The 27255-nt window shown below is 51.1% G+C and overlaps 2 protein-coding genes across 2 annotated transcripts in view; both read right to left on the bottom strand.

Moving 5' to 3' along the window:
* The window catches only part of WNT8B (Wnt family member 8B), a 79507-nt gene extending 77607 nt beyond the window's left edge, over positions 1-1900 (bottom strand). The window contains exon 1 of the mRNA XM_008171373.4: positions 1679-1900. Coding sequence (XP_008169595.2) covers positions 1679-1857 — 179 coding nt within the window. The 5' untranslated portion in view covers positions 1858-1900. The remainder of the gene's footprint in view (positions 1-1678) is intronic.
* Positions 1901-4745: 2845 nt separating this feature from the next.
* SCD (stearoyl-CoA desaturase) lies at positions 4746-26186 on the bottom strand. The gene is made up of 6 exons (XM_005285549.5): positions 25645-26186; positions 20470-20743; positions 13383-13513; positions 12168-12373; positions 10509-10741; positions 4746-8523 (listed from the first exon to the last, which is right to left on the bottom strand). The coding sequence occupies exons 1-6, from the start codon at positions 25669-25671 to the stop codon at positions 8324-8326; spliced, it is 1071 nt and encodes a 356-aa protein (XP_005285606.1). The 5' UTR covers positions 25672-26186; the 3' UTR covers positions 4746-8323.
* Positions 26187-27255: the final 1069 nt, after the last annotated feature.

Raw genomic sequence — 27255 nt, 5'->3', positions numbered from 1 at the left:
TAAATATTTACATTTGCAATTGCAACTGATTTGAGTCCTTTATGGGAGAACTGGCAGAGCCCTGCTGCAAGGGGCGTCTCGGTTTCATTGTTCACAGAAGTCCCGGCTGGCTGGCTAGGGAGTCCGGGCTGCTCCTGGACTGTGGGTGTTCGCTGGGCGCAGAGCAATTCACAAACTGCTGTGCGGCTGCCCACACCGTGTGCGGTGCTCGAGCTTGGGGGGCTTGCAGGCTGCCTACTGGGCTGAGTCCCACACCACTGGGCCACCGTGTCTCTCTCTGGCCCAAGGGCTGTTCCCGGCGGATCGATGTTAACTAGGCCCGGGGCCAGCGCTGAGACTGGCTCTCTAGTGCAGTGGGGAAGTGGGGGACCCGGCCCGCTGCCCGGCTGCGGTGTGGCGGTGCCCGGCTGGGTCACCCCCCTGGGTGCAGTCAGGGGAGCGGCACCAGGGCAGGACCCAGCCCACAATAGGGAGAGCTCCGCACTAGCTCGGTGCAGCGCAGGAAGCTCGCGGCAAAGAGGCACCCCCTCCCCACACTGCTTCAGGTGTAGCGTGTCTGCCCCCTGGCGCGGGAGGGGTTAAGCCGCAGCCAGCCCTGCCCGGTCATTCACAGGAGGGGCGGGAGCAACCGCCCTGGGCCCTGATTGGCGGAGCCCGGATCAGACATGGAGCTGGGCTGCGGATTGGTCGCGGCGCGGTCAGGCGCTGTAGGCTGTTGTAGAGGGCGCAGTGCGCGTGCGCGCTGCGGGAGGCAGTGAATGACCGGCAGTAGCCTCTGCTCCTCTCGGGCACAGAGGGGCCGCGTGCCAGCTCCACCCCGGCTCGCCAGCCAATGCACTGCTGGCCCCGCCGGCCCTCGCAGCTCAGGCCAGCGCCGTGCTCTCCTTGTGGGCGAGGTGCTGCAGGAGGAGGGGAGCTTGCTAAAGCCACATCCTCCTGGGGAGGGGCGCCAGGCGCTGCTGCGGTGGAGGGCACGGACGGAGAAGGCACGATGGAGGGGAGAGGGGATATACAGGCCTGAGTCCGCCCACTCGTGGTTCCTAGGTGCACAACGTGGTGGCATTTGCAGGGGAGCCTGGTGAAACCTGCCCACATCTGGGAACTGCAGCCCAATTTTTGGGGGGAGGGAACGCTAGACCCTGTGTCACAACTAAAGCCTTTGGCTGAGATTTCCAAAAGGGCTGGAAGGAATCAGGCACCCAAATACCATTGACCACCAATAGGATTTGGTTCCCTAGTTCCCTAAGCCCCTTTAAAACAATCCAGCCTTTGCCCCTCTGTGCAGAAACTGCTGCTATCTCCAAAAGCATCATGGATCCACCCCAGATACCTACAGTTCCTGCCCCACTGGATGGCTGGGGCCGGACTGCCCCCTCCCAGTGAAATCAATGCAAGATCCATATGGAGGCAGCACTGGGAGGCACAAGGGCCTGTACTAATGGGTGATGGTTGCATGGGATCAGTGGGGGGGGGGCGCTGCTGGGAGAGGAGAGTATTGGCCATTATGGGGTATCCTGGCCCCATCACAGTATTAGTCATTCCCCTTTTTCCGCTCAATGGTCTCTTAGTGCATGAGTCCGTGGCTTCAGCCCCCTTCCTAGGGGACAGGTGCCCACGTTGCAATGAGCACCAGCCAAAGCAAGTGCCATGGGCTGTGGAGAATGACCTGCCCTGTTACCTGTTGGAGGAAGTCCCTGTGGGGCAGGCACGTCCCAGGCTGCCAATTCTGCTGACAGGTGCTTTCCCTCTGGAATCCAGCACCTTCCAGTGCTCATGCTGTTGTGATGTGCCTCTGAATCCATCCACTCTCTGGATGCATGCCCCAAGCCTTCTCATTTGTCCCCTATGCTGGTCCATTTTAGCCCCTCCCCTTTCCTGTGGGGGCTGCCAATCTCATATCTGGGTGGACCCCACTGGAGATAAGACTAGGCCAGCACTGAACACTGCTGGTTCCCTTGTTGTTGTTCCTCTGACCCCAGTCCTGGCCTTGCACTGTCAATTTGCCCCCAGTAATCAACTTACCCTGGCTTCGTCATGGCAGTTGCCCTCTCCTAAGGGGGTGGCTATTGGTGCTTCGGTGGTGGGAGCCCCCCTGCCTTCCATCATCCCCCATTGCCATAAAGGTGGCAAATGCAACACGTCTACTCAGCCCAGATTTATGGGGAGGAAGCCGGATTCTGATATGATTGCTCTCTTTAAATATATCAGAGGGATAAATACAAGGGAGGGAGAGGAATTATTCCAGCTTAGTACTAATGTGGACACGAGAACGAATGGATATAAACTGGCCGTAGGGAAGTTTAGGCTTGAAATTAGACGAAGGTTTCTGACCGTCAGAGGGGTGAAATATTGGAACGGCCTTCCGAGGGAAATGGTGGGGGCGAGGGACCTGTCTGGTTTTAAGATTAAGTTAGACAAGTTTATGGAGGGAATGGTTTAATGGTAAAACATATTAGCTGAGGAATACCAAGCAATGGTAGGTAAACAGTAGAATGGCTAACAAGGGTCAGGCTGGAGACTCTTGCCTACATGCTCGGGGTCTTACTGATCGCCAGATTTGGGGTCGGGAAGGAATTTTCCTCCAGGGTAGATTGGCTGAGGCCCTGGAGGTTTTTCGCCTTCCTCCGCAGCATGGGGCAGGGATCGCTAGCAGGAGGGTTCTCTGCCAATTGAAGTCACTAAGACACAGGATTTGGGGTCTTCATCAGCAGAGTCAAGGAAAGGGTAGGGACGGTTTTGTGGCCTGCAGCATGCAGGGGGTCAGACCAGATGATCATAATGGTCCCTTCTGACCTTAAAGTCTATGAGTCTGTCCTCACTGTGATGTGCTCATCGTGTGGCACCAGGGTAGGGTGACACAATAAAAATTCCTCTAGCCCCAGTGAAATCTGTGCAGTTACTGTGGTGTGTCCTATACTCACTCCATTAGGTAGATTCTCAGTTGAAGACTGTTTTCCACTGTGGATTCCTTGGCAGTTCCCTTGTATTTTGTCCAGTACTAATGTACATGGCAAACCCATTAATCTGACTGCTTGGATTACATTGGTGCTGGTTTTCACAGCCTGTGCCCTGCCGGAAGGACATCAGGGCAGAACCTTTAACAAGCATGGACGTGTTTGCTAGCAACTTCTTTCAAATGCGGCTGTGTTCTGCAGCTTAAATATTCCTTTCCCTGGTGGGAGGAAATCAGGGGGGAGATTTCAGAGTTACAATGGGCTGCTAGGCACACAGGAATTGGGGGCCCTAAGTCCCATTTGTACCTTTGAAAATCTCCCCCTTTAGCAATATTTTAAAGCTCTAGCAGTATTAATACAGGAATCAACTTGAGGGAAGAGGGTGAGCTGCTGATTCAGCGCTGTGGGGAGGGATTCTATTGTTTGGGAAAGGAATTTGGACAGGGAATTTAATTAACAACCTTAACCCGGAGGGAGATCTGGCAATCTGAGTTCAACACATTGACGAATCCATGCAGGGTGATCGTTATTACCAAATGGCTAATCTGAGGCTTTGAAATCTGCCATCACAGCCTCTTGTTTCATCTCAAGTGGAAGGGAATGTGTGCAGCGTCCTGTTTTGACACATGGGTATATGCCTGCAAAGCCCGGACAAAAGGAGCATCAGATAGACATTGCCAGGTCTCTTCCACTTCACAGCTTGTTTGGAGACTGGTATACTGAATGCCATGGTTGAAGAACTGAAGCCCTCTGATAGCTCAGAGCAGCCTTGTGGCACATGGGCCTGGTTGTCATGTACAAGGAGGAGAACAATGAAAGCCTCAGAAATGAGATGAAACTGCCCCCTACCACACACAGTCTATACCAATGGCCCTCCTGCAGAGCCAGATTTTTCAGAAGAGCTCAACATGTTTGAAAATCTGATAGCATTCATGAGCATTGAGCTCTTTGGGAAATCTGGCTCATCATGTGTATCTAGGAGCCACATCTGGTGGTTAACAGTGGCTACAAGAATGACAGCAGAGATCATAGAATATCAGGGTTGGAAGGGACCTCAGGAGGTCATCTAGTCCAACCCCCTGCTCAAAGCAGGACCAATCCCCAGACAGATTTTTGCCCCAGATCCCTAAATGGCCCCCTCAAGGATTGAACTCACAACCCTGTGTTTGGGGGGGGGGGGGCAACGCTCAAACCACTGAGCTATCCCTCCCCCCCCTTCTAGAGAAGCCGGACAGTGCTGTCTAATGATGGTCCAGCCCTACTACAGTTTCCGAGACAACTGAAGTGATGGTGGGGGGGGGGGGGAGTCTATAGACATGTATTAAATGTGGCTGTCCCTGCCCTGACCAGTTTCTGCCCAGCTGCAGGAGGAGAGGGGACAGGAGCACTCTCCAGTGATGCTCTATCACAGAAGGAAAATTCCTCCTCTCTCCCCTGCAGCATGAGGTTACTGAAGTCCTGTGCCACGCTCAGCTGTGCCCAGAGCTGAGCTGCTGGCATTTTGTGTTTTGCTGCATGCATTTCAGTCAGCTGCTGCACTGTTTTGGTGAGAGGCTCTGAGTTTAATTTAAACTGAAGTAACCCCTAATGGAAGGGACGGCTAGCGTCCCGCTTCCAGGGGTGTGACTGCACAGTACGTGGTTGTGAGTGAGTGCCCTCAAACCAGCTTATTCACCAGATTTAAAAAGACAGGTTCCCTTCCCCCCAACCCCGCATAGGAGGAAATATCTGCAGGAACAGCAGTCTCTGAAGATTCTAGCCCGCCCAGCCCTTTGTCATCAGGCAGTCAAGTTTTAAAGTAAACTTTTATTATGAACAGATACCAGTTCAGATCAGCACAACCAGCCGCCTGATTCCAAATTAGTAGAAATTATTTCCAAAAGTTTTTCAGTAGACAAAACACGGAGATCTTAGAATGCAGAAACCGAACCAGGAAAGTTGTATCCCACTCACATTTCAATAGCAACAGAGCTTAGACAATGCACAGATTCAACCTTCCAATCCTTCACTACTTATCCAACACTTGCACGTCCCGTCTCCAGGATACCAGAGGGGCTGAGAACACTGTTTGCAATCCAGTCATTTACCACCACCGCCACCACTAGCATGTATATTGGGCCTTCCACAACCTGATCTCACTTTACAAGTATTAATTACGCCTCACAACACCCCTGTGAGGTAGGGTGCTATCCCTATTTTACAGAGAGGGAAACTGAGGCATGGAGAAGTCAACTGACTTGCCCTAGATCTCTCAGTGAGTCAGTGGCAAAGCTGGGAATAGAGCTCAGGAGGCCTGCTGCTCTAGCCACTAGACATGCTGGTGCTTTGTCTACGTCCACCTCTCAATCTGACTCACTTTAGCTAAACTCACAGAGAACACACTTAGGATACAAACATGCCACCAAAGAAAGAAATACAAAGCAAACAAGGTTCTATTTTAAATGATGCATCTGTTCCTTAATCTAACAAATTCTAACTCAATACATTCAAAATCACCTGCACCCACAATTTGATGACGGCAATTAAATAATTAATTACATTTCCATAATTCATCAAAGAAAAAAACATCCTGCAAATAGCTGTCAATACTCCTATGTGTATTAAGGACTTAAGGCACCCAGAGATGTATGCCAATCTACCAACAAAGTGACTGGGCAAACACCGGCGCTGTTTGGTTACTTCCACTCTGCTTCCCCACTGCATCAGGATTTTTGGATGTGATCAATACTCTTGGGATTTAGAGGCAATGTCCAGATCAACCCCTTGCTTTTCTCCTGAGAGGATGGTGGATGCCGTAGCATGTTGTGTCATGTATCTGAACAGTAGGTTGCATCACACAACATGTCCGGATGATGAGGTGAGGGAAGAACTATTGGGGGAGGCCAAATTCACCCAGGGTGTAGACTCCAGTCAGTGGGGTTTGGGCCAGGGATGGATCTGGCCCAGGATTATGACATGCAGGTTTCTTTGTATCCGGTTGGATAAAACTATCCACAGCCACCCTATGAGCAGTTATAAATCTCAGCTGTGGGGAATCCCACCCAGCCATCCACCTCCCGGGTATAGAGCCCAGGAATTAAAAGCTTCCCGACTGGTTTATCTGCTGGTGGCCCGCTCCTGAGCCTGTTCATCTCGCTAGCTCTGTCAGAGGGCAGGCAGCTCTGCTGGGCAGCAAAGCTGGACAGTTCTGGTCACAGCAATGTACAGGAACAAGGCCAGGGACGACTTCTTGGCTGACAGCAAGAGCTTTGCGACCGCAGCAAGACATCAGCAGTGCTGTGCTCACCTTGGCCTACGTGGGAAGGCTGGACCCTGCCCTTGAGGATACGCAGCACAGCTGGGAAGGGGGAAGGAGCATCTCAGCATCATTCCTCCACCCCAGTCCAGCCTTTCCCAGCTCTGCCCCAGGATCCAGCAGCCTGGGCACCTCGCTAGCTTTCACCCAGCACCACAGCACTATCTGGCGAGTGGCTGATGGGAATGGGGCCTCACCCTGCCACGCCTGTCCGCGGCATCTGTAAGTGCTATGGGGTGAAATGCACAAGGGTTTTAACCCTTCCCCCCAATGTCTTGAGGCCTCAGACAGCGCAGTCAGCCTGGCATTAGCCTCCACTGTCAGTGCTGCCAAGGAGTGAAACAGGCCCCTTCCGTGCCCAGGCAGCGGCGCTGTGCAGCGGACCCCCATCGCCGGAGCAAAGGCCCTGTCTGCAGGGGACGAATTACACATGGCCCAGCAGCCAGCACCCTGCTCTAGCACCGTGTGTCTGGGGGAGTTACGGGAACAGCCGCCATGAGCAATGGCTGCACCAGCACTTCCCACTGCAGTGTGTGCAACAGGCAGTCACTGGCCCCAGGACATCTCTGATTTGCTTTGGAAGGGGTTGGGAGCTGATCATGGGCCACATGACATGCTTTCCTGCCCCTGGCACAGTGGGGCAATTCAGTCCCATCTCCAGCCTGGATCTGCCCAGTAGCCGTGGCTCCACCTCCTAGCTTCAGAGGGGCTGTGCTGGGAAGAGGTCACACAGAGCACTGGGCTGGGACCCTGTAACTTTCTCATGCTTGAACCCTCTCAGTGTCCCTGCTTTGGTGTCAGTTTCTATCAGGTACTTGTTAATTGGCTGCAGGAAGCCCATCTGCACAGACACGAGGCTCCCCTGGGTCTTTGACATAGCATCATCCCCGCTTTCTAGCTGGTCACACACAGGATCAATTTGCTTGGATGTGGCCACATCCGCTGCCCCTTCGTCTCCCCATTTCAACCGTGTTCAGTAACAAGAATCCGTATGACGCAGACACATACTAGGACCTCATTCTCCATAGAAATGGGACCTCATTCCTCCGACACACAAAGCAGCTTAACACAGAGATGGGGCTTTGTGTCACTTCCTTCTGGCTTCTCCTGCTATCGTTCTTCCGGAAGAGTCTCTTCCTGGGAAATATTGCCCACGGTTCCACTCTGTCCCATCCCAAGCCAGTGTATTTCAATGGCATCAAACCCCTCGTTTCCCCAGATGTCCTTGTCTGCATCTTTCCCACGCAGGCAGCTAGGAGCCCAGCTTGAGTCGTTCCAGGCAATTCTAGCACTGAGACGCTGCAGGGCGGCAAGAGGAGCCATTGCAACACTCTAGCGAGGTGAGAAGGCAGCTGTCACGCCCCACACCACCATGTTCTGCAGCTGATGCTACCCCTCCAGAAGAGGCTTTCAGGGTCTCCTCTCCCCATCCCCAGCATCACCTTTCCTTGGCCTACAGGAGCCAAAGGAGGCCCAGCACCAAGGAGACAACATCATGCTCTCTCGTTGATAGCAAGGAAGGGGACAGGGCTGCTATTCCGTCTGGAAAAGGCCTTTGCTGCTGTTCTCATAGAGAAACACTCATTCATATCCTGAGTCAGCAGCCCTGGGAGGGCAGGAGAACCAGAGGCAGGAAAGGGGGATTTCTAGGGAAAGAGTCCCTGACCTTAGCTCAACTCTTCAGCCAACTGGTACAGACTCCCCTCCACTCCCACTGTCCAGCCAGCGGCACGATCTGCCCCGGACAGGCTTTTGACCAGTTCCCTGCCAAGGAGAGGCAGAGGCAAGAAGAGAATGAAGCATGGAGGGGTTAGAGGGAAAGGGAGAGAACTTGACAAAAGAAGAACAAAAAGAAGAAAGAGAGAAGAGAGGGATGGAGCTGCTGAGCATTAGAGAGACAAAGTTATAGGTCTTAAATACATCATTTAAAATACATTGTGCAGGAGGGGATTAAAATCATCATCATCTGAAGCAACCTGATAGCATTATTCAATGGTTAGTAAATAGAACATAAAACCCTGTGCCCAGCTCGCTTGGGGTGAGTGAAGAGGTTGTAGGGGGATGACACAGGCCCTCAGCCACTCTTGTGGCTGCCATCACCAGTCCGAATTTTCCGAGCCAGGATGGTCTCCTTGGAGACCTTCTTGCGGTCGCTGGCCAGCCCCAGGAGGCACATGAGATCAATGAAGGCTGTGGTGAAGTTGTAGTGCCACCCGAACTCGCTGGAGGAGTAATCATAGGGGAAGGTGTGGTGGTAATTGTGGAAGCCTTCGCCTGGAACGGAAGAGCAGGGACAAGACACTGTAAATGCACCTGAAGCTGGGTTTGAAACCGTCATGCTATAGAAGTCCCTTCCCCAGGCTCGGGCAACATGTCCCCAGAATGGGCCATCTGTGCCGAATGCAGACTGTGCTCCCCTTGGGGCAGGGACAGCCCTGTGATCTTCCTCCCCTTGCAGCCCATTGACTTCGCTGGGAGCTGGCCCAGGCCCTGTGCTTAGCCCGGGCTCTGTGTGCCGAGGCTGTGTCTACACGGAGGGTTTCTAGAAAGTCTCCCAGTGTTGGTCTATCCCTGCACAGCTCCATCAGTGGAAGCGCCAGCGTGGGGTGAGCCCGAGCACTGCTACCACTGGGCCATCGACCCTGCTCTGAGCAGGGTGTGACAAGGCAGTGGCGGAAGCGCTGGCTACGTGCGCACTCCCCCATCGACAAGCTGGTGACAATGCACCAGTGAGAGGCCAAGGCGGGGAGAATGTCAGAAAATACCAGCCCTGTCAATGGGACCTGCCTGCAAACAGCCAGTCACAAAGAGCTCGGAGCCAGGCACGCAGCACCCTGACTGGGCGGGGAAAGGTGGGGGGGGAGTAGGGGCTGAGCAGCCCCTGGTGGCTGGCTGTCCTGCTGCTCTCCCCTCTTCCAACACCAGCTGAGACTCCTCAGCCCCAATTGTCCATGTGTAACATCACCCACCAGCCCCGTCTCCTCTGCACCGAGTCCAACACCAGAGGAGGACCAGGATGGTGCTAAGAGCGTGTGAGGAGGCCAGGGCAGGCTGGAGGGGAGAACAAGTGAGGGCTGGTTAATCTCAGCACAGGTCCGGCCAGAGCTCAGTTGGCTGTTTATCTGACCCTCTTGAAGCTGTCAAATTGGGTGAGAAAACTCAGGATATTTCTGGCATTTCTGCTTGTGCCTGGGCCTCCCCTTATTAAAGTCCTTAAAATGGGCCCCCTCAGAGAGCCTAGTGAGGCTTGTGGGGGTTTCGGATTCCTCCTCCGTCTCCCAGAGAGAAGCCATCTATCTTTGGCTGAGCTCCTGGTGAGATCTGAAGTGAGTCCTGGCCCTTCTTGGAGGCTCCATCCATCCATTTTCAAGCCCCAGAGTCTGAGAAGCTCAGATCCAGAGGGGAACTGTGCAGCTCCAACTCTCGCTAGTGAAAGTCTGGGGCCAGATCCCCAACTCATGTAAGTCAGTGGAGTGCTGCCGAAGTCCACAGAGCTACTATACACACGAGCTGAGAATCTGGCCCAGAAAAGCAGTACAAAGCTAATGGTGATTCTGGGCTCATTTTCCCCAGGTCCTGAGCACCTCTGAAAATCAGGACTTGGCTGTCTCAATTCAGAAACCACTGGGCACTTCTGGCTGCGTGTGTCCAGCTATTTCAGAAGCATCATTTCCCAGAGGTGAAAAGAGAGAGCGGGGGGCAATTATCATAACAAACAGGCAGTGAGACCTTCAGGCAGGGCAAATAAATCTCATTGTGAGATAAAGAGATGCTATATGTAGGACACTGGAGAAGATAACCCCCTGCCCTATGTACCCACTGACTAGAGCAAGAGACACTCCAGTGAGTGGGCAGGTCTGCAGGTGCGTGGGCGAAATCACCCAGATGGAGTCTATGTGCTTCTGGCCTTCCCGTATGTGAGTGCAGGAACATTGGGGTTCCTAGGGTCAGATCCTGATGTAAATCAGGATAGCTGTATGGACTTCAAAGCAATGCAGATTTACACCAGCTGAGGATCTGGTCCATTTTATGTAATTATGCACCTAAAATTTTCCCTGTCCCACAGTTTTATAAATGGATGTTATTCCTCTTCCCTTCTCTCCCAGACTCTCCTGCACTGTTGCTATGCACTACTGAACAGCTGCTGTGTTCCTCCCCAGACACAGCTGCATTTCAGTGGCGGGTGCAGTGATCTCTGCCTGTCTCATTCACAGTCAGTTTGTGGAGTGGTTTGGAATTAAAAGACGCCACCAACGTACCTAAGGCTCCAAATGTGACGAAGCGGTTCTCCCGGGGGTTGATGTTTTGATCATAGGGCCGGTTGCCAAACATATGTGCAGCGCTGTTCACGAGCCAGGTGGCGTTGAGCACCACCACGTAGCGCAGGATGGCGGGGAGGAAGAAGCTGTTGCGGAGAGATTCCCCCCAGAAGCACCAGGGCACTAGGGTTGGGAACAGGAAGCACATGGCCACCACAGAAAGCTTGTAAAACCTTCCAGGAAACAGAATGGGGAGAGAGTTAATGGGCGGGTGCATCCCATGGAGGAGCATTGAGGGGCATGGGCAGTTCAGGTCATCTACCAGGGCTGAGTCTCCGGGGCAGGGGAAAAGATGCTAATTTTAACTATACAAAGAAAACAGCACAGAACCAGCCCACCTCTGCCCTGGTTTGACCCCTGGAGAAAAAGGAAAACAAGGGCAGTGACAAAATGGGCACAGAAGAATAAAGGGGATAGGCTGGGCACACAATGAGAGTCACGCACCCACTGGCAGGGGTAAGAAGGACCCAGCAGATGAGCTTTGAAGCAGAGCTGCCAGGCTTCCTGGGGCTCCATTTATCATTATTGTTGCCAGGTCACATTTGTACAGGGGGAGCGCGACAGCTGCCATCTTGGCTGACGCACTTGGAATTAAACCAGAGACCTCCAGATCTCAGGGCATGGGCTGCTGCAGCTCAAGCTCTGGCTCCTTACCTGTGGGCTGCAGAGAGTCCTCTCCTCCATCTGTCAGGGAACCTGTCACTCACACTGGGAGAGGCCTGGCGCTCGGCTGCCCTGGGGAACCGGGCCGTGTGTGCGCGGCGGGGGAGGGGATAGAAAGAGGGAAACCCAATCCCAGCAAGTGAAAGATTGCACAGGGGGAGACACCATATGGTGCAGCTGGGGTGTGTGTGTGTGCGGGGAGGGAATCTTGTGCCTCTTCCATTTCCACAGGGGCATGGGGGTTGTGCAAGAGGCAGGCCCTGAGATACGAGCAGAAGCCTCTCCTCTCACCAACCTACCTAGGAACTATTGTTCCGCACAGGCTGCCCAGGGCTTTTCCCCTGCTAAGGCTGCAGCAGCAGTGGGACATGTTCTATACAAGAGGGATTCAGCCGGTTGGCACTGGGCCGTCTGTGCCAGCGACATTTCCAGCGAGGCTGGAGCCCTGCCTTTTCTGACCCCATTTCCTCCTGTCCCACAAACAAAGGAAAACATGTAATATATCCCACTGCTGTGCTGGATGGAACTTGTTCCTCATGGATTTCTGCCCAGGTTCCCAAACAATGGCCCCAATACTCCAAACACTTACACCTGAGCCATCCCAAGAGGGTTAGTTTTGCTCTGGAGGAGGGGTAGTCAATTATTTTTTGTCAAGGTCCAAATGTCTTGGTCAAGGTCTAGTCAAGGTCCAGACTCCAGAGAAAATAATGATAATAAGTAAATAAAAGATTTTGAGGTCCATTCAAACGTGTCTGGTGGTCCAGATTGGGCCCGCGGTTTGCCTACTGACTACCCCTGCAAGAGATTCCTGTAGCCGGATGCCATGCCTCAGAGCCCCTTTGGTTCCCCAGTGATACATTGGTCACAACACCTGCCCTTCATCTTGTGCCACAATCACCCTATTTTCTTCCCCTACCCCAGCCGCACCCGGCTCACCTCCTCTGGAACATCACCACTTTGTCGGCCTTCAAGTCAGCCAGGTCTAGCTTCCGGCCCTTCTCAATGACGTCGGGGTGTTTGCGCACCAGCAGCCAGCCAACATGGGAGAAGAAGAAGCCCCGCGTGGCGTTATGAGGGTCCGCGTCGGTCTCGGAGAACTTGTGGTGGACGCGGTGATCTCGGGCCCACTCGTAGATGTCATTCTGGAATGAACATGGCTGGATGACTCACCAGATCAGCAAGGATTAAAGCTAGGGCTATATATACACAACGTAGTCGGGTGTCTAAAGAAGCAAAATGGCACCTAGTGGAATTTACCAAAATCCCTTAACTGGTTTAGGTGCCTAAATCTCATTGACTTTAAGTCCATATTTTTTATGGGTTTTATTCGATTTGTGTTTTGAAAAAAATTGGCCATTTTTTCAAAACCAGAAATTTTTCCTCAGAACATTTAAGTTTTCCTCAAAAGCTTCTATTGTTTGTTAATTCACTTTTTTTAATTGATCATTTGGGGGATTTGGTTAGCTCTGCTGCTTTGCCAATACTGATTCATCAGTTTAGCCCCAGGGTGAATCTCCCCCCCCCCCCAATTGGATGGTCTCAAAAAATGAAAATTTTCCATTTTGAAATGGAAAAAAATAGTTTTTCAAACATTTCCCGAAAAAAAACATTTAAAGAAAGTTTGTTGTCGTTAATTATGATCGTAATTCTGGATATTCTTGTTATCTGTATAAATGTCCAATCCCTTTTGGAATCTTGATAAGTTCTCTGCCTCAATGACTTCCTGTGGTAATGAGTTCCACAGCCTAATTACACGCTGGGTGAAAGTATTTCCTTTTAGCAACTTTCTAAGCAAGAGGAAAGTTAGGCCCATAAGTCATCACTTTCTAATTCCACCAAGTCCTTCATGGGAATCAGAAACAACTGTCAAGAGGAGAAGAGCCCCTGGAGGGAGAGCGAAATCCTCCTGGTTTGGAGTGATTTCCTATTGGTGTATTTCCTTAGCCATTCTCCCACTCCCAATACCCCTCACCCATCCTAGTAGCAGTGTTACTCAGTAAGTCTCCCCCTTATGTGAAAGGTGAAGATCTCTGATCTCAGGCATAACTCTGGAGATACAGCTGTCAGAGGGGAATGGTACAGAAGAAGGGATTGTGACTCATTGCTTTCCTATGGACAGGCAAGCTGACAACCAGTGAGAGGGGTTCCTACCTGAAAAGCCATGGAGTTGGCAATGGCCAGAAAGATCCTGAGGGGCAAGCCAGCTTTATAGGACCGATGGCTCCAGAGACGATGCGCTCCAGCTGTGACCCCCAGAGCACTCAGCAGGAAACACAGGAACCCTGGACATGAGAAAAGGGGGTGAAAGGCGATGAGTCAGCTAAGTTAGAGCAAGTTGTCCAGTTGGAAAGTTTCCATTGATCCAACACAAGAGCAGAACTGTCTTCTGAAGATGCACAGGCAAAAGAGACACTTGTACTTTGATACCATGATGATGGACACTCAATGAATAAAACTGCTGCTTCCAGTACAGCCCTGTGGCAACAACTCTAACAGATCTCGCTCTTCAGGCATTTCCCCTGATAATCTGGATAAATTCTCCACTTCCTAGTTCATTTCATCATATTTCTCCTAGTTAGACTTCTTTGGCATTTACACATTTCCGTGGTAGATGACTTAAGCCTGGATAGCTATCCTGCATAGTTACCGAGGGGCCCCGCTATAGGTTTAAGCTCTTAAGATTTCCCTATAGATATGCTTATTTCCCACCCCCCAAACACACTACAATGTTAGACATCACACTGACTGGCAGGTGTTTTTAGATGTTACAGAAAGTGAATTACACACAGGGTCATCTTCTCTCCCCCACCCTTTTGAATACTCAAGCAGGAGTGAGCTGGGGAAAATGGCTGTCCCATCAGATCCTAGACCATACCTTCAGCTCCATCATTGACTGGAGACTGCTCAGCTTCCCCCTTCCCTCCCGCCTCCTCTCCCTACTCCTCAGTTCTCCTCTCTGCTCAGCTTCTAGATTCATTGCCAAGTCGTACACAGGCCACAAGTGATTGGTGGTGGATTGGAAAAGTATCAAGTTGGCTTTTTTTTGTTTGCTCCCCCGTGGTGCTGTCATGAGTCAGTCAGGTGGAGTTCCATCCCTTAAGGAGAGAGGCCTGTTTGGATAAAAAGCATGTGCTCTTCTGTCTTCCAGACCCATGACACCCTGTCCCCGTGTGCATTGGTCTATCCCCATATACTGGCCCGAGGACAGAGTTTACAATGGATTATAGCTACTGGTCCTAGAGCTAAGACCCTGTGGCACTTTTCCAACAGCACCCCAAGGGCTCAAATATCAGAGGAAAACTGGGAGCTTGGATATGCACCTGAAAAGCAAAACGTGATCAGAAGGAAGGGCCAAAAGTTCAGTCACAAGAACTGAAGAAACCTTAACATTCTCCCCTCCCTCCCTGTAATCTCAGAGGATGCACCCACAGTGCCTACCAGTCGATCCTTGTTCAGTGCAAAATCCACCTCCTAATATCCCCTGGGAAAATACCTTCCATGGTTCAACTGCACTGATTTCAGCCTGTGTATATAAGCAGGAATCACAGGTAAACTTGGCAGTACCTCTGGTGCCCACTTAATGCCCTTTAACACATCCTAAAATCCTAACAATGTGGATTCTGCCAGTGGCTGCTGGGAGAAAGAAGGACAAGTGAGAGTTATTTTCCGGGTATCTATTTTTAAATACAAAGCCTTTGGTTGTTGTTTGTCACCATAGTTTCCAGGAGTGCCCATTTGTTTTTCACACAGCTCCTTAGTTCAAACCTATCCGTGCTTACTCTCCAGTAATCACCTGTCACTTCTTCCTCTTCGAAGCTCCCAGATCAGGCTCTCTTTCCACCCTCAGGGCCACAACTCTCCTCAGGCCCTCATGTCCAGCCTCAGCTACTACACCATCCTCCTCTGGCATCTCAAACACATACTTGCCCCCCACTCCACACTGTACAAGGTGCAACTGCTAGAGTCATCTTCCATGTCTGCTGATCAGATCCCATCATTCCTCTCTTCAAATCCACCGCTGGTTCCCCTCCCGCTATTATATCAAACAAGCTTCTGGCCACCACCACCAATGCTCTCCATAACTCTGCCTATCCCTACATATCCTCCCTTGTCAAACTTCCTCTCCCCCTGGAGGCTCTGAAATCTGCCAGGGGCAGAGGGGTCACCGGGTGAGCAACTGATTCCCAAGGCAGGCAAAAGTGATTTGAGGAGGATGGAGGTTGGGCGGGGAAGGGGGCAAGGAACAGAAAGGTGGAGAACAAAGCACTTGACTCTGCACCACAGAAGTTAGTGAGAGCTTTGCCACTGACATCAACAGGAGAAGAGGACACGAGAGGAGGAGCAATGTTGATAGAGACGGCCCTGGGCTACAGAGTTCTGAGTTGGCCTGCCCCACAGCTCTGTCGGAGCAGGAGGGGGCTTGGGCCTGGGGCTTCGGGTCGGTCCCAGCTTTGGTTTAATGACAGGAGAGCATCAAAAGGTTTGGAGTGTGGTTTTGCTTCAGAAAAAAACCCTAAATGTCTCAGCACCTCTCAGGTCTGCAAAGCTGGGTCAGGAGCCCTTGAGGGAATGAGTCCCCTATTTCTGGCAGGAAAGGCGACTCTCAGTATTTCCACATGGCTGATCCTGCTGGAACCAGGGAGATGCAGGAAAAGGAAAAAGAGGGGGAAGGTTCAATCAGTCACATACAGCTCTGCGGGTCCGGGTGACGATTTCCGCTGGAACCCCAGTGACAAGCACATGAAGGAGCAAGAGGAAAGGGCTGGGGAGAGTGAGGCTTCTCAGTGACGGGGAATTTGTCAGAACCCACGGTGCTCCCTAGACATAAGATGCTGTGGAAACATATTGCAAACCTCAGCTCATGAAACCTCTGTGTGACTTTATACCTATTGTACAGACAGGCTGAGGCACAGGAAGGCAAATTGACTTACCCAAGATCACACTGCTTGTCCATGGCAGAGCTGTGACTAGAACCCAGGAGTCCAGCTCATGCTCTAACCACTAGGCCATATGCTTTCTACAAGTAGTTGAAGGGTGCAGCCAGGCAACATACAGGGGACAGATCCAGAGCATCCCTAGCTGGGTCCCTGGAGAATTAAACTGGAGAATCTTTAGTCAACTTTAATAGCATTAAAAAGAAAACTGTGGGTTAGGGAACTAGATGCTCTATTTATAGCCCTGAGCCCGGGCCTAGAGACACTGCATTGGGCCACTGCTTTCTTGGTCATGTTGTTTCTTGGCTAAGGTACTGGAAAAGGCCACCAGAGTGACAGAGGGGCTCAGGAACCTCAGTTATCCCTTTGCTAGACAAATGCCAGGCAGTGATTGGCTTATAGCACCTCCTACGGGAGAGCTAACTGATAGGGGAGTGGTGGACAAATACAGGGAGGCACACAAGGAAAGGGAGACAAGGCACTGAAGGAATTTTGGCAGAATGAGAGAGTAGGTTTTATTGCAGCGGGGAGTGGGTTAAAGAACAGGCCCGGGCGCCCAAAACTCTGCTTGTAATCCCAGCTCCGCCACTGACTCACTGTGCAGCCTTGGGCATGGACCTCGGACTGAAATGTAAATAAGTAGCCTCTGATTTTGGGTGCCCAACATGAGACAGCCGTCAGCTTTGCAGAGATGTTGAGCACCTGCAGCTCTGATTGATTTCAGCTACAGCTGAGACCCCTGTTGATATCAGTCAAAACCTTGTGCTCTCCCCGCCTGGTGGTTGTGACCGACTGCTGTAGCTAATCAAAGACTCTGTGGGGCAGGGACCATCTTTTTGTTCTTATTAGTCACCCAATACTCAATGGCCGCTTTGAAAGTATTGGCCTTACCCTCTCTGCGAGCCAGATTCAGATTTCAGTTATTCCAGGGGACCAGGGACAACCATTGGAATAACTCATCTAGGGACACGATGAATTCCCCATCACCTGAAGTCTTAGCTCAAGACTGGATGCCTCAAAGATACACTACAGATCAAATAGAATCTGGGGGAGGATTTCTGGCCTGTGTTACACAGATGATCCGAATGGCTTGAAAAATCTATGAATCTAGAAACTCCATTGACTTCACTGGCATTGAGATGGAAAGTTCTGTTCCTCCATTCTTTGCACAACTTGGGGATGAACTACTCCCCTATCTCTGGGGCTGTGGTGCTTGAAGATGAAGGGAAGTCTGACTCCTCTATGGAACAGGCTCCCAGGAGCAGGATAAGGGCACCACGTATGCACCGTTTCCAAAGGCCAGTGTTTAGAAGGAGTAATTGTGGATAGAATGGGATGACAGCTCTGTTCAGAAATATCCTGCCTCCTCTCTGAGCTGGAGGAGAGGCAAGCGGCACATTAATTAAATCGGCAGAGGATACTAAATTAGGAGGTGTTGCCAACAGCTTTGAGGAAAGAGTAACACAGGAGCGTCTGTAGAGAGGTTAGATAATATGGGCCAGATCCTCAGGTGGAGTGCAGCTGATTTGTACTGCGCCGCCAGGGTTCTTTGGCTGCCAACTCTGCCTAACTGGCCCAGGGAGGCATCACCATAGTGCAAGGATGATCCCACAGCACCGCAGAACAAATGTCCCACATGTTCCCCACTGCTGGCACTGCAGGAAATGGGCATTGTTAAAACACCCCTGCACCATGCTGATCCATGTATAGCCCCTTTATGGCCATTACAGGCCATAAATCAAAGCAACCCCCAGGCTGCTCCACCACAGCGCAAGGAGGACAGCATGCACAGAATGGCCCCCAGCACAGAGCCGTGAGGGTATACCACCCTCCCTGACTTCCCTTCCATGCGTTTTGGCCACAACAGAGGGCCACAGTCAGGACATAAGAGTCCAGAGTTGGCCTTGTCAAATGCAGGTAGTGCCTCTGGGGAAAGAGAATCCCTGGCTGGACACTAATGATAGGGGAGATGCACAGAAAGCAGCAATGTTGAGAGACCAAAGGGATCTCACAGATGCTGCAGTGAAGGGACATTGCCAGACCAGCAATACTATGTAGTTCTGGGGAACTCTGGTCCAGAAAGAGATTGTGTGATATAAAACGGGCAGGAACTGAGAAAGGCAAACATCAGCAAAGGGCTGGAGAGCTTGAAAAGCAATAAGAACTTAGTATGTAGAACCCGGCAAGATGGAAATTAAAGGGGATAGAACCAGAGAGTCTATAGGATTCTGAGGGATGTGAACATCAAGCCTACAGAGGAGTGGTTTAGGATGGTATAACTATGAGTAATTCCTTACAAAAATATAATAGGCTATAGGTCCCAGACTCCGCAGCTTACAGTAGTGGTAGAGCATAGACTGGAGCTACGACTGTAGTATATATTCTGAATAAGGGATGCTCATCTGTCCCAGGTGGTAGGACACTGCTAAACTGAAATTAAAATCCAGAAAGATCAACCTGAAACAGAAAACAGCAAAGAAAAGCAACAGTACAGAACTGAGAACACAAGTGTGCTGTGAAGAACAGATCTAAGGCACTACCAGAGACAGAGGAAGGTGAGACACAGACTGGGGGCACTGGAGCAAAATGGGATGAGAACAGAGGGGGCAGATGTGCTTAGGGATGCATTAGAAATGCTCTTAGATGGGGAAGGGTAAGAAGGACAGACATTATTTAACTCCCACACGGACCCCAGCTCATCCCATTGCTGGACCACATGGTTGTCCCATTTCCCTGGAAGAAACCCACCAAACCAACCCCCTTCCTCCTCACCCCACCCTGACTTAGTTCTGAGGGCATCTGGCTGCCGTGCTGAATGCTGAGGTGCAGACCCATCTCTAGGGTGCAGCCAGGTGCTCCATTGGAGCAGGTCTGTGAGGCTCCCAGAACTCTGCATGCAAGGCTGGAGCTGGGGCTTTCAGAACAGATAATGTTGCACCAGAGAGCAACAGGGCCCGAAGAGCAAGGCTTTCTGCTGCACAAAATAGTGTCAAGGGCCTTGAAAGCTTCCCCCAAGGACACGCTGATGCTGCATATTCCCCCCAGCGAGGTCAGCCCCTGGGACAGCATGCACAGTTCCCAGATTATGGGGGATGCAGGAGAAGACGCTGTCCTTGGAGCATATCAGTTTCACAGGGTAAAAGCCCAACAGGATTCTTTTGTAAAGGGACCATTTTGTGCATGGCAGCATTCTGAGTGATGCTGTCTTCATGCTGGTGCCTTCGCCACCACCTTTCGGCAGACTGTGAACCATGCCTGTGGCAACCCCACCAGCCACTGCCTGCTACAGTCACAGGAGCAGAGAGTCAAACCAGCAGGTCTTGGAAATCCAAGGGGTAACAATTAAGCCTCCTGCCTGCTTCTGGAAGGAGATCTCTCTTCCCAGCTCTGGCTGTTATCCTCCCAGCCTCTAGCCAGGTCCAGAGGCCCAAGCATCCCAGAAGGAAGCCTCTGAGAGTAGACCAGCCCAAGCCTGACAGTGGCATGGAAGGACAGCAAGGGAGATCCCAGCCAGATTTCACAAGGGACTGTCCAGCAGCCTGGTTTGCCAGATTGTTACCTAGGGAGCATCTGGCTAGAACTATCTAAACTGGAGGGCCTGACTCTGTTTTCTTACTCAGCCGTGTAAATCAGACATGAATGAGACCCCCATCTCTAGTTTAAAATGCTCCATTTCTGTAATAGTCAGAGGCTGGGATCAGAGAAGCAGTCAGAACTTCAGGCACATTTCGCCACACCTCGTCATCTGAACTAACCAAACTGCTCAAGTCTTCAAAATAGGTCAGAAAAAGTTTTGTGAAAGACAGGGTCTCTGGTGAGAGCCGGCACCTCCCATCCTGATCCCAGCTGCAGTTCAGCCATGCATTTCAGAAGATGAGTTTGGTTCTAACACTGGCCAGAGGGTCTGAGCGGGGAGAGCATATCTGACCCCAGCGGGTTTGCCTTAGTCATCTCTCATCCATTGCAGCCTTGACTGGAACTGGTTGCGTGTGAAACAGCCTAATGAAGTTGTACAAGGTTGCCTTGGAGTCTAACTTAACGTTTCAATTTTTATCTGTGTGTTTGGGGAAGCGATACAAGAATTAGCTCCAGCTTTAACTCATTCCTGTGCCTTCACTCACATGAGACACCTAGCTCTGCAAGCCTGACTCTTGTGCTCCTGGAAGACCCCGTGACAGTTTCTGCAACCTCTACTCTTTATTACCCTCAGGCACTGGCCTCATCTCCTTTTGGGTGATTGTATTCTTCCGCTCCCTGCAGTTTCACCATCATACAGGGAAGATGGGAGAGTCCCCTCCACTTACCCCATGCCAAGGTGACAGGCTTTGCTGCAGGTATCAGCCACAACCCATACAAGCCCCCTAAATGCAGCAGGCTCATGAGGACGATGTTCCTCCAGACGTATCTCTTGGCAGGCTTGGGGCCCTTCTTCTCACAGTAGCTCTCGTCAAAGATATCATCCGTCATGCCCCGGTCTCCTCCCAAGTCCTCTTGGTTGGACGGGGCCTTCTCCATGCCTGCTCCCCCATTCCTCGTTGCCCTGGCGGTGATGGTGGAGGAGGGGAGATCCTTGGAGAGCTGGCATTGGGAGGGGACATTAAAAACAAACAACATTGTGTTGGTTACAATCTGGTCCCCACCTCAAGGATCAAGAGGGGTTGGCTCTGGGCTGCTGATCCACCAACACACCCATCTCCTAGGACAGAGGGGCATTAGGAGCTGGGGCTGGCTATCTCTCCATCACAGCATCCCCACCCCCCCCACCCCGCCATTTCCTGCATTATATCCTGAGCGGGGACGGGGGGCGCGCAGGAGAGAAGGTTACTAAAGCAGCCTCTGAGTGGTAGCAGGACTTGGTCTGGGGTTCTCCAGCCAGGCCCAGCAGCACCCAGCCAATGGCATGTTGTTCTCCTGTGGTGCAACCCACCCCTCACCCTGGGTCAGTGTGAAGCCTAGACACCACTTCATCCCTAGGCACCACTCAGGATCTGTAATGCCCTATACAGGGGTGGATCTCAGCCCTGGGACTTTGGGGGGCATGGAGAGTGGGAGCGAAGGTGTTTAAAGACACCCCCCCCCCCACCACCAGCAGAGATCTCCTTAAGGGTGCAGGGAATCACTCTCATTTGGCTTTGTCAATGGGTGTTTTACATCGATCACTCAAGAGTCTCTAAGAGCTTGGGCTGGGCTCGTTTCTTTCAGCCACCAATAAATTACAATGTGCAAACCAGCAACAGGGGGAATGAGATTCACACTTTGTTCCCAGGGCTTCTCCTAATACTCATCCTTTCCCTTCCACAGCCCCTTCCATGGAGGATCTCAGGGCAGTTCAGATATTACTGGGTTAAGCCTCACAACCCATTTGTGGTACCTTTTCACCTCTCACTGCCTTATATTCCTTCTCTGTCCAGAGGGGAGAGCGATACTGGCCGACCTGTGCCAAGTGCTTTGAGATCTCTGGGTGAGGAGTGATAAGGATAAGGAAAGTGTTGCATGCTCCTAAGTAAAACCTTGGAGTTGGCACCTCATGGTTACCGGTCAGTATCATTATCCCCCACATTCAGAGATGGGGAAGTCGAGGCACAGAGAGAAGTAACTTGCCTGAAGTCACCCAGTGAGTCAGTGGCACAGTTAAGAATAGAACTTAGAAGTCTTGGCTCCCAGTTCCCCTGATGCAAGCATGACACAACATTCATTCTTCACATGCCCTACCCCTCTGTATTAGCAGGAGTGCCAGATCACACATGCATAATGAAAGGATCACGCACGAATGAATCCTTTCATTAAATCTGGAGTAACTGATCCTCCTCTCAGCCAGTTGTGGTTGCTTCATGTCTGCACACCGGGGTGCCCATCTCAAGTCTGAATCTGGGCATGATGGGTTTGATTTTCAGAGTGGCCAAGCACTTGTTGGAGCGTCTGACCCCTGAGAATCAGCCCAAATGGGCCTGGGCTGTGCTATACCTTGCTCAGCCATTTTCACCTGTGCAAACTGGGTGTACAGTCACTACCCAATTGGAATGGCAGAATCAGGCCTGATATTTCTGGACACACTGAGGAAGCCTGGACAGGTGGCTCTGCCTCTCCAAAGGCTATTTGGTATCTTTGGTGGCAGGGCATTAGAAGTTGGCTCACACACATGTTCTTCCTGGTGGCAGGGCACCCTCTGGGGCCAGGGCTCCACTTTGGCCCAGTTTCTTGAGGGAGGCATTACAAGCAATCCATGCTGTTTATGTGGCCACCCAACTCCTCCCTTTCCCAGGCAGAATCCACAGCCTCAGCAATACCTCCCCACAGTGACTGTTATAGAGGCTGAGAAATTCCCCTTGGAGGATCCCCAGGCACTCTACAGGTTCTCTTGCAGACATTTGGAATCAAACATATTTCCATTTAAAAGGAAGAGCCAGGGCAAATCCATGCTGCCAGACAGCTTTGTTGCTGGAGAGCTGTCTTCTTGCATCCCAGCTTGGGGCCCTGTCTCCCCACAACTCTCTTCTAGTCAATGTGACTTTAACAAGGTTCCTCACCAAAGGCTCTTAAGCAAAGAAAACTGCCATGGGATAAAAGGGAAGGTTCTCTCATGGATTGGTAACTGGTTAAAAGACAGTAAACAAAGGGTAGGAATAAATGGTCAGTTTTCAGAATGGAGAGAGGTAAATAGTGGTGTCCCACAGGGGTCAGTACTGGGTCCAGTCCTATTCAACATAGTCATAAAAGATCTGGAAAAAGGGGTAAACAGTGAGGTGGCAAAATTTGCAGATGATACAAAACTATTCAAGATAGTTAAGTCCCAGGCAGATTGCGAAGAACTACAAAGAATCTCACAAAACTGGGTGACTGGGCAACAAAATGGCAGATGAAATTCAATGTTGATAAATGCAAAGTAATGCACATTGGAAAACATAATCCCAACTATACATATAAAATGATGGGGTCCAAGTTAGCTGTTGCCACTCAAAAAAGAGATCTTGGAGTATTTGTAGATAGTTCTCTGAAAACACCCACTCAGTGTGCAGAAGCAGTCAAAAAAGCAAACAGACTGTTGGGAATCATTAAGAAAGGATAGATAATAAGACAGAAAATATCATATTACTATATAAATCCATGGTATGCCCGCATCTTGAATACTGCATGCAGATGTGATCACCTTGTCTCAAAAAAGATATATTGGAATTGGAAAAGGTTCAGAAAAGGGCAACAAAAATGATTAGGGGTAGGGAACTGCTTCCATATGAGGAGAGATTAATATGACTGGGACTTTTCAGCTTGGAAAAGAGATGACTAACGGGGGGATATGATTGAGGTCTATAAAATCGTGACTGGTGTGGAGAAAGTAAATAAGGAAATGTTATTTACTTCTCATAACACAAGAACTAGGAGTCATCAAATGAAATTAATAGGCCACAGATTTAAAACAAACAAAAGGAAGTATTTCTTCACACAACTCACAGTTAACCTGTGGAACTCTTTGCCAGAGGATGTTGTGAAGGCCAAGACTACAACGGGGTTCAAAAAAGAACTAGATAAATTCATGGAGGATAGGTCCATCAATGGCTGTTAGCCAGGATGGGCAGGGATGGTATCCCTAGCCTCTGTTTGTCAGAAGCTGGGAATGGGTGACAGGGGATGGATCACTTGATGATTACCTGTTCTGTTCATTCCCTTTGGGGCACCTGGCATTGGCCACTGTCAGAAGACAGGATGCTGGGCTAGATGGACATTTGGTCTGAATCAGTATGACCGTTCTTATGTTCATAGTAATGATACATCCAGAGGTTTGGGGGACAGACCTAAAGTGCCTGAGAAATGCATTATAATCCAGATATTAGGCACATTAGGGTTCTCCCCAGCCCAAATGTCAGATATACCCATATGACCTCCTACCAGGAAGCCATACTTCCCTGGCTGCATGATAATTGGCCAAGGGGGCTCAGGGCTTGTCTAGATAGGGAAAATTACCAGCATAGCTATCCCTGTATAATTACACCCCACATTGATGCTCTTATCCCAGATTGACCCCATAGGGAATTTTACTGACATTGATATAATTATAGCAGCACAGCTATGCTGGTCATCTTCCCTGCATAGGCCTTCGAGAGGCCATATGGCCCACAGACAGCTCTGAAATCCAGCTGAGAGATGGGGGGGGGGAGGGCTCACTTGGCTGGAGACCAATGGGGTGGGGAGGAGAGAGAGAGGAGTTATCTCCTGGCCTAAGGGCTATGCTGGCTCCTATTGCCTCTGCCCTGAGAGAAGAATTGGGATTGAACAGGGCTGCTTTGGGGTCCAGAGGTGGGGGAGTGGCTAGATCATTTACATGAGTGCCCCCTCATTCATGAACGACTCTGCAGCTCCCATGTGCAGAACAGATGTTCCCACCCCCAACATTAAGCACCCAGTAGGTGAACCGGTATACAGCCAGCCCAGACAGCCTACTAGAGTTTATGTGCTCTGTAGAGCTGGACTCAGGACCAGACCCCAGTAATACAATTTCAGGCCAGTATAGGGCAGCACCCCACAAGCAACATAGCGCAGGGCCATTCACAACCTTGAGAAAAAGAGAGAAGGCAGATGTGTCAGTTAAATCTAGTCCCTAAATAAATATTTAAAAACGAAAGGAAAACATCAGTCCTGGCATGCATTTCTGCTGGAGAGAGGGCAGGGCTCTCCACATCCCTGCACCTCGTGTAGTCCTCCACACCCTGCCATTCTGAGCTGGTAGCATTTCCCTCCCACTTTGCACAGACGGGCTGTGGATAGGAGGCGTTAGATGGGAGAATCAGCTAAATCCGTCTAGAACGGAATCATTCATTTTTAAAAGTCTAATTTTCCCCCACCCCAGGTTATTATTAAAAGCTGAGGATGACTGAACACTGGACATTTGCAACCTCTCATTTACTCTTGCCTTGTTCACAGCATAATCAATTTCACTTTGTTTTCTAGTCAATTTCACCTTGAGTGTCCTAGGCTAGCACAGTGCTGCAATGTTTGGGTTACAAATACTGCAGGAGAACGTCGGTTTAAAAACAGGAAAAGATTTCCAGTGGGAGTTTTAATAAAAACCATCGGCCATCTGCACAAGAGACTCGCATGGAACCATTTCTATGGTTCTGAAGGCTTTGTTCAAAAAAATTCCCCGCAAAACCAGCAGTTGATGATTCACTCCTCTCTCCACACACCCCCTTCCTTAAGGAGATTTCAGCGGCATACTTAACTATTTAAGATCTTGCGCCACCTCTGTGGGCTCAGTCGGTCTCAGGTTAGCAGCAAATTGCGTTTGTTAATGCTTTGAGAGTAACACAAAAGCAACGAGATTTTAACCCCGCCCCCCAGAATTTACCAGTTCTAGTTAACTAAACCCCCTGTGAAAAAGAAATGATTCGAGCTGGTGGCATCAGGGATCTATTCAGCAGAGCTCACGTAGCAGGTCTCTAGAAGTTAGAGGACACATCCAGGGCTCTCTCTTGTGATGAGCTTACCTCCTCTTGGAGCACGCTGGCAGGCATCTGGGGACTGCGCGCGTGTGTGTAGAGCTGTATGTATAGCTACTGCCGGCGGCTTCCTCTGCGGAGATCCGCTTGTGATCCCCTCAGGGAGAGCTGCGTGCTGCTGCTGGCAGAGCCGCTCTGCGCTTCAGTGAAGACGCCGCCTCTGCTGGTGCCCGTGGTAACGTGATCCCGGGAGATGGATCGTGCTTTGCCGCGGGGAGCTCTCGCAGCACTTCAGCAGCGTCCCCCCTCCTTGGCTTAGCAGGCTGCAGCTGCCAGGGCTGAGGTAGTGAAGCTTTCCGGTGCCCTGCGCCTGCTGCTGTTGTTATTTTCTTCTTGGGACTGGCAGAGCAATGCCAGGTGAGGAGAAGGATGCTGATGAAGAGGATGAGGATGGGAGAATCGCTAATGATGCCTTTAGACTTGCTGAGGGGATTCTATTGGTTGGCGGAAATTTGGTGCCACCTAAGGCTGCCCTCGCCATTGGCTGTCAGCAATCTGCTGTTCGCTTTGCTGTTGGACTGTAGCGCTCTGTCCTAGGCTCAGCTCCGCTGCAGGCTGGGAGCCGGGGCCCTCCCCCAGTGGGAAGAGAAACGCGCAGCTGCCAGCCTCAGCTGAGCGAGACGGCGATGACCTAGAGTTACCTTGCCCTGGAAAGTGGGTCAGGAGGTCTCGCCTGTGCTGGCTCCTAGAACTGAACCCTCTGCATCCCTCTGCTTGTGGCTGGTGGAGAGGGGGCTGCTGGGGGGGGGGGGCGAGTGGCTCGTACGAGGGGGCTTCCCTGGGGGGATTCCCAGGAAACAGCTGCCAGTGAAATGCCATGAGTTGCCTGGGGGGTGTTTTTCGTGCTAACCCTGCCAGGTAGCTGGGCTCTCAGTATCTCCCACCGCCCTTCTTCCAGCGCCTGGGCAGCATCCCTCAGCTGCCTTCCCTGGCAAAGCCCAGCCGGGGGGAGCCGGTTTGCATCCTCTCTGATGCGCCATCCTTTCTAGCTGGTTTGCAAAGAGCTGCCTCCCGCTAACAGGGCCGCTGCTAAAGGCTTCCTGCGCCCCTGAAGGGGCCACCTGGGAAGCAATGGACACAACCTAGGCAAGGGCAGCTGGCAGACACGGGTGATGGGTGGGCGTGTAGCTGGAAGCCTTGGGTCTCTACACTGCGCTGATCAGGATGCAAAGCTGGCTAGGACATTTGGAGCAAATTTTCCATAGAGCCCAGCTGCATTTAGTCACCTGATACCAGTATTACTGCCTTTCCCAAACCACGAGTCACGCCTCCAAATCGCGAGATTGGCTCTAAAATCATGAGAGGCTTTTAAATGCTATATTTGGGTTTCTTTGTATCTGTCTCTGGTGTTCGAGCCTTGGAGGTCCCATTTCTAAGCTTTCCTCAGCAATCACGAGGGCTGGACACGTTCTTTTAAAGAGGAAGGCTGGGATTCTTTTGAAATCACCTGACTCCAGGAGCTGGGGCTTTAGGAGAAAGCCCAAACATCATGACATTTGCAATGGAATCACAAGCGTCGACAATCATGAGATGTTAAAAGCCTGCTCCACACCCAGGAGCTCCCACTTATCACGTTTCTCAGCTGCTGTCAGCAGGCGC

This window comes from Chrysemys picta, chromosome 7 (assembly GCF_011386835.1).
Source record: "Chrysemys picta bellii isolate R12L10 chromosome 7, ASM1138683v2, whole genome shotgun sequence".
Taxonomy (NCBI): domain Eukaryota; kingdom Metazoa; phylum Chordata; order Testudines; family Emydidae; genus Chrysemys; species Chrysemys picta.
This window is presented reverse-complemented; position numbering and strand designations above follow the sequence as displayed.

Excerpts from the sequence above, each read along its gene's own strand:
- SCD (XM_005285549.5), bottom strand. The coding sequence starts at position 25,671 with ATGCCTGCCAGCGTGCTCCAAGAGGAG. Across the intron at positions 13,514-20,469 it reads GCCTGTCACCTTGGCATGGG|GGTTCCTGTGTTTCCTGCTG; the intron begins GTAAGTGGAGGG and ends TCTCATGTCCAG. Across the intron at positions 8,524-10,508 it reads CGTCACATTTGGAGCCTTAG|GCGAAGGCTTCCACAATTAC; the intron begins GTACGTTGGTGG and ends CTTCCGTTCCAG.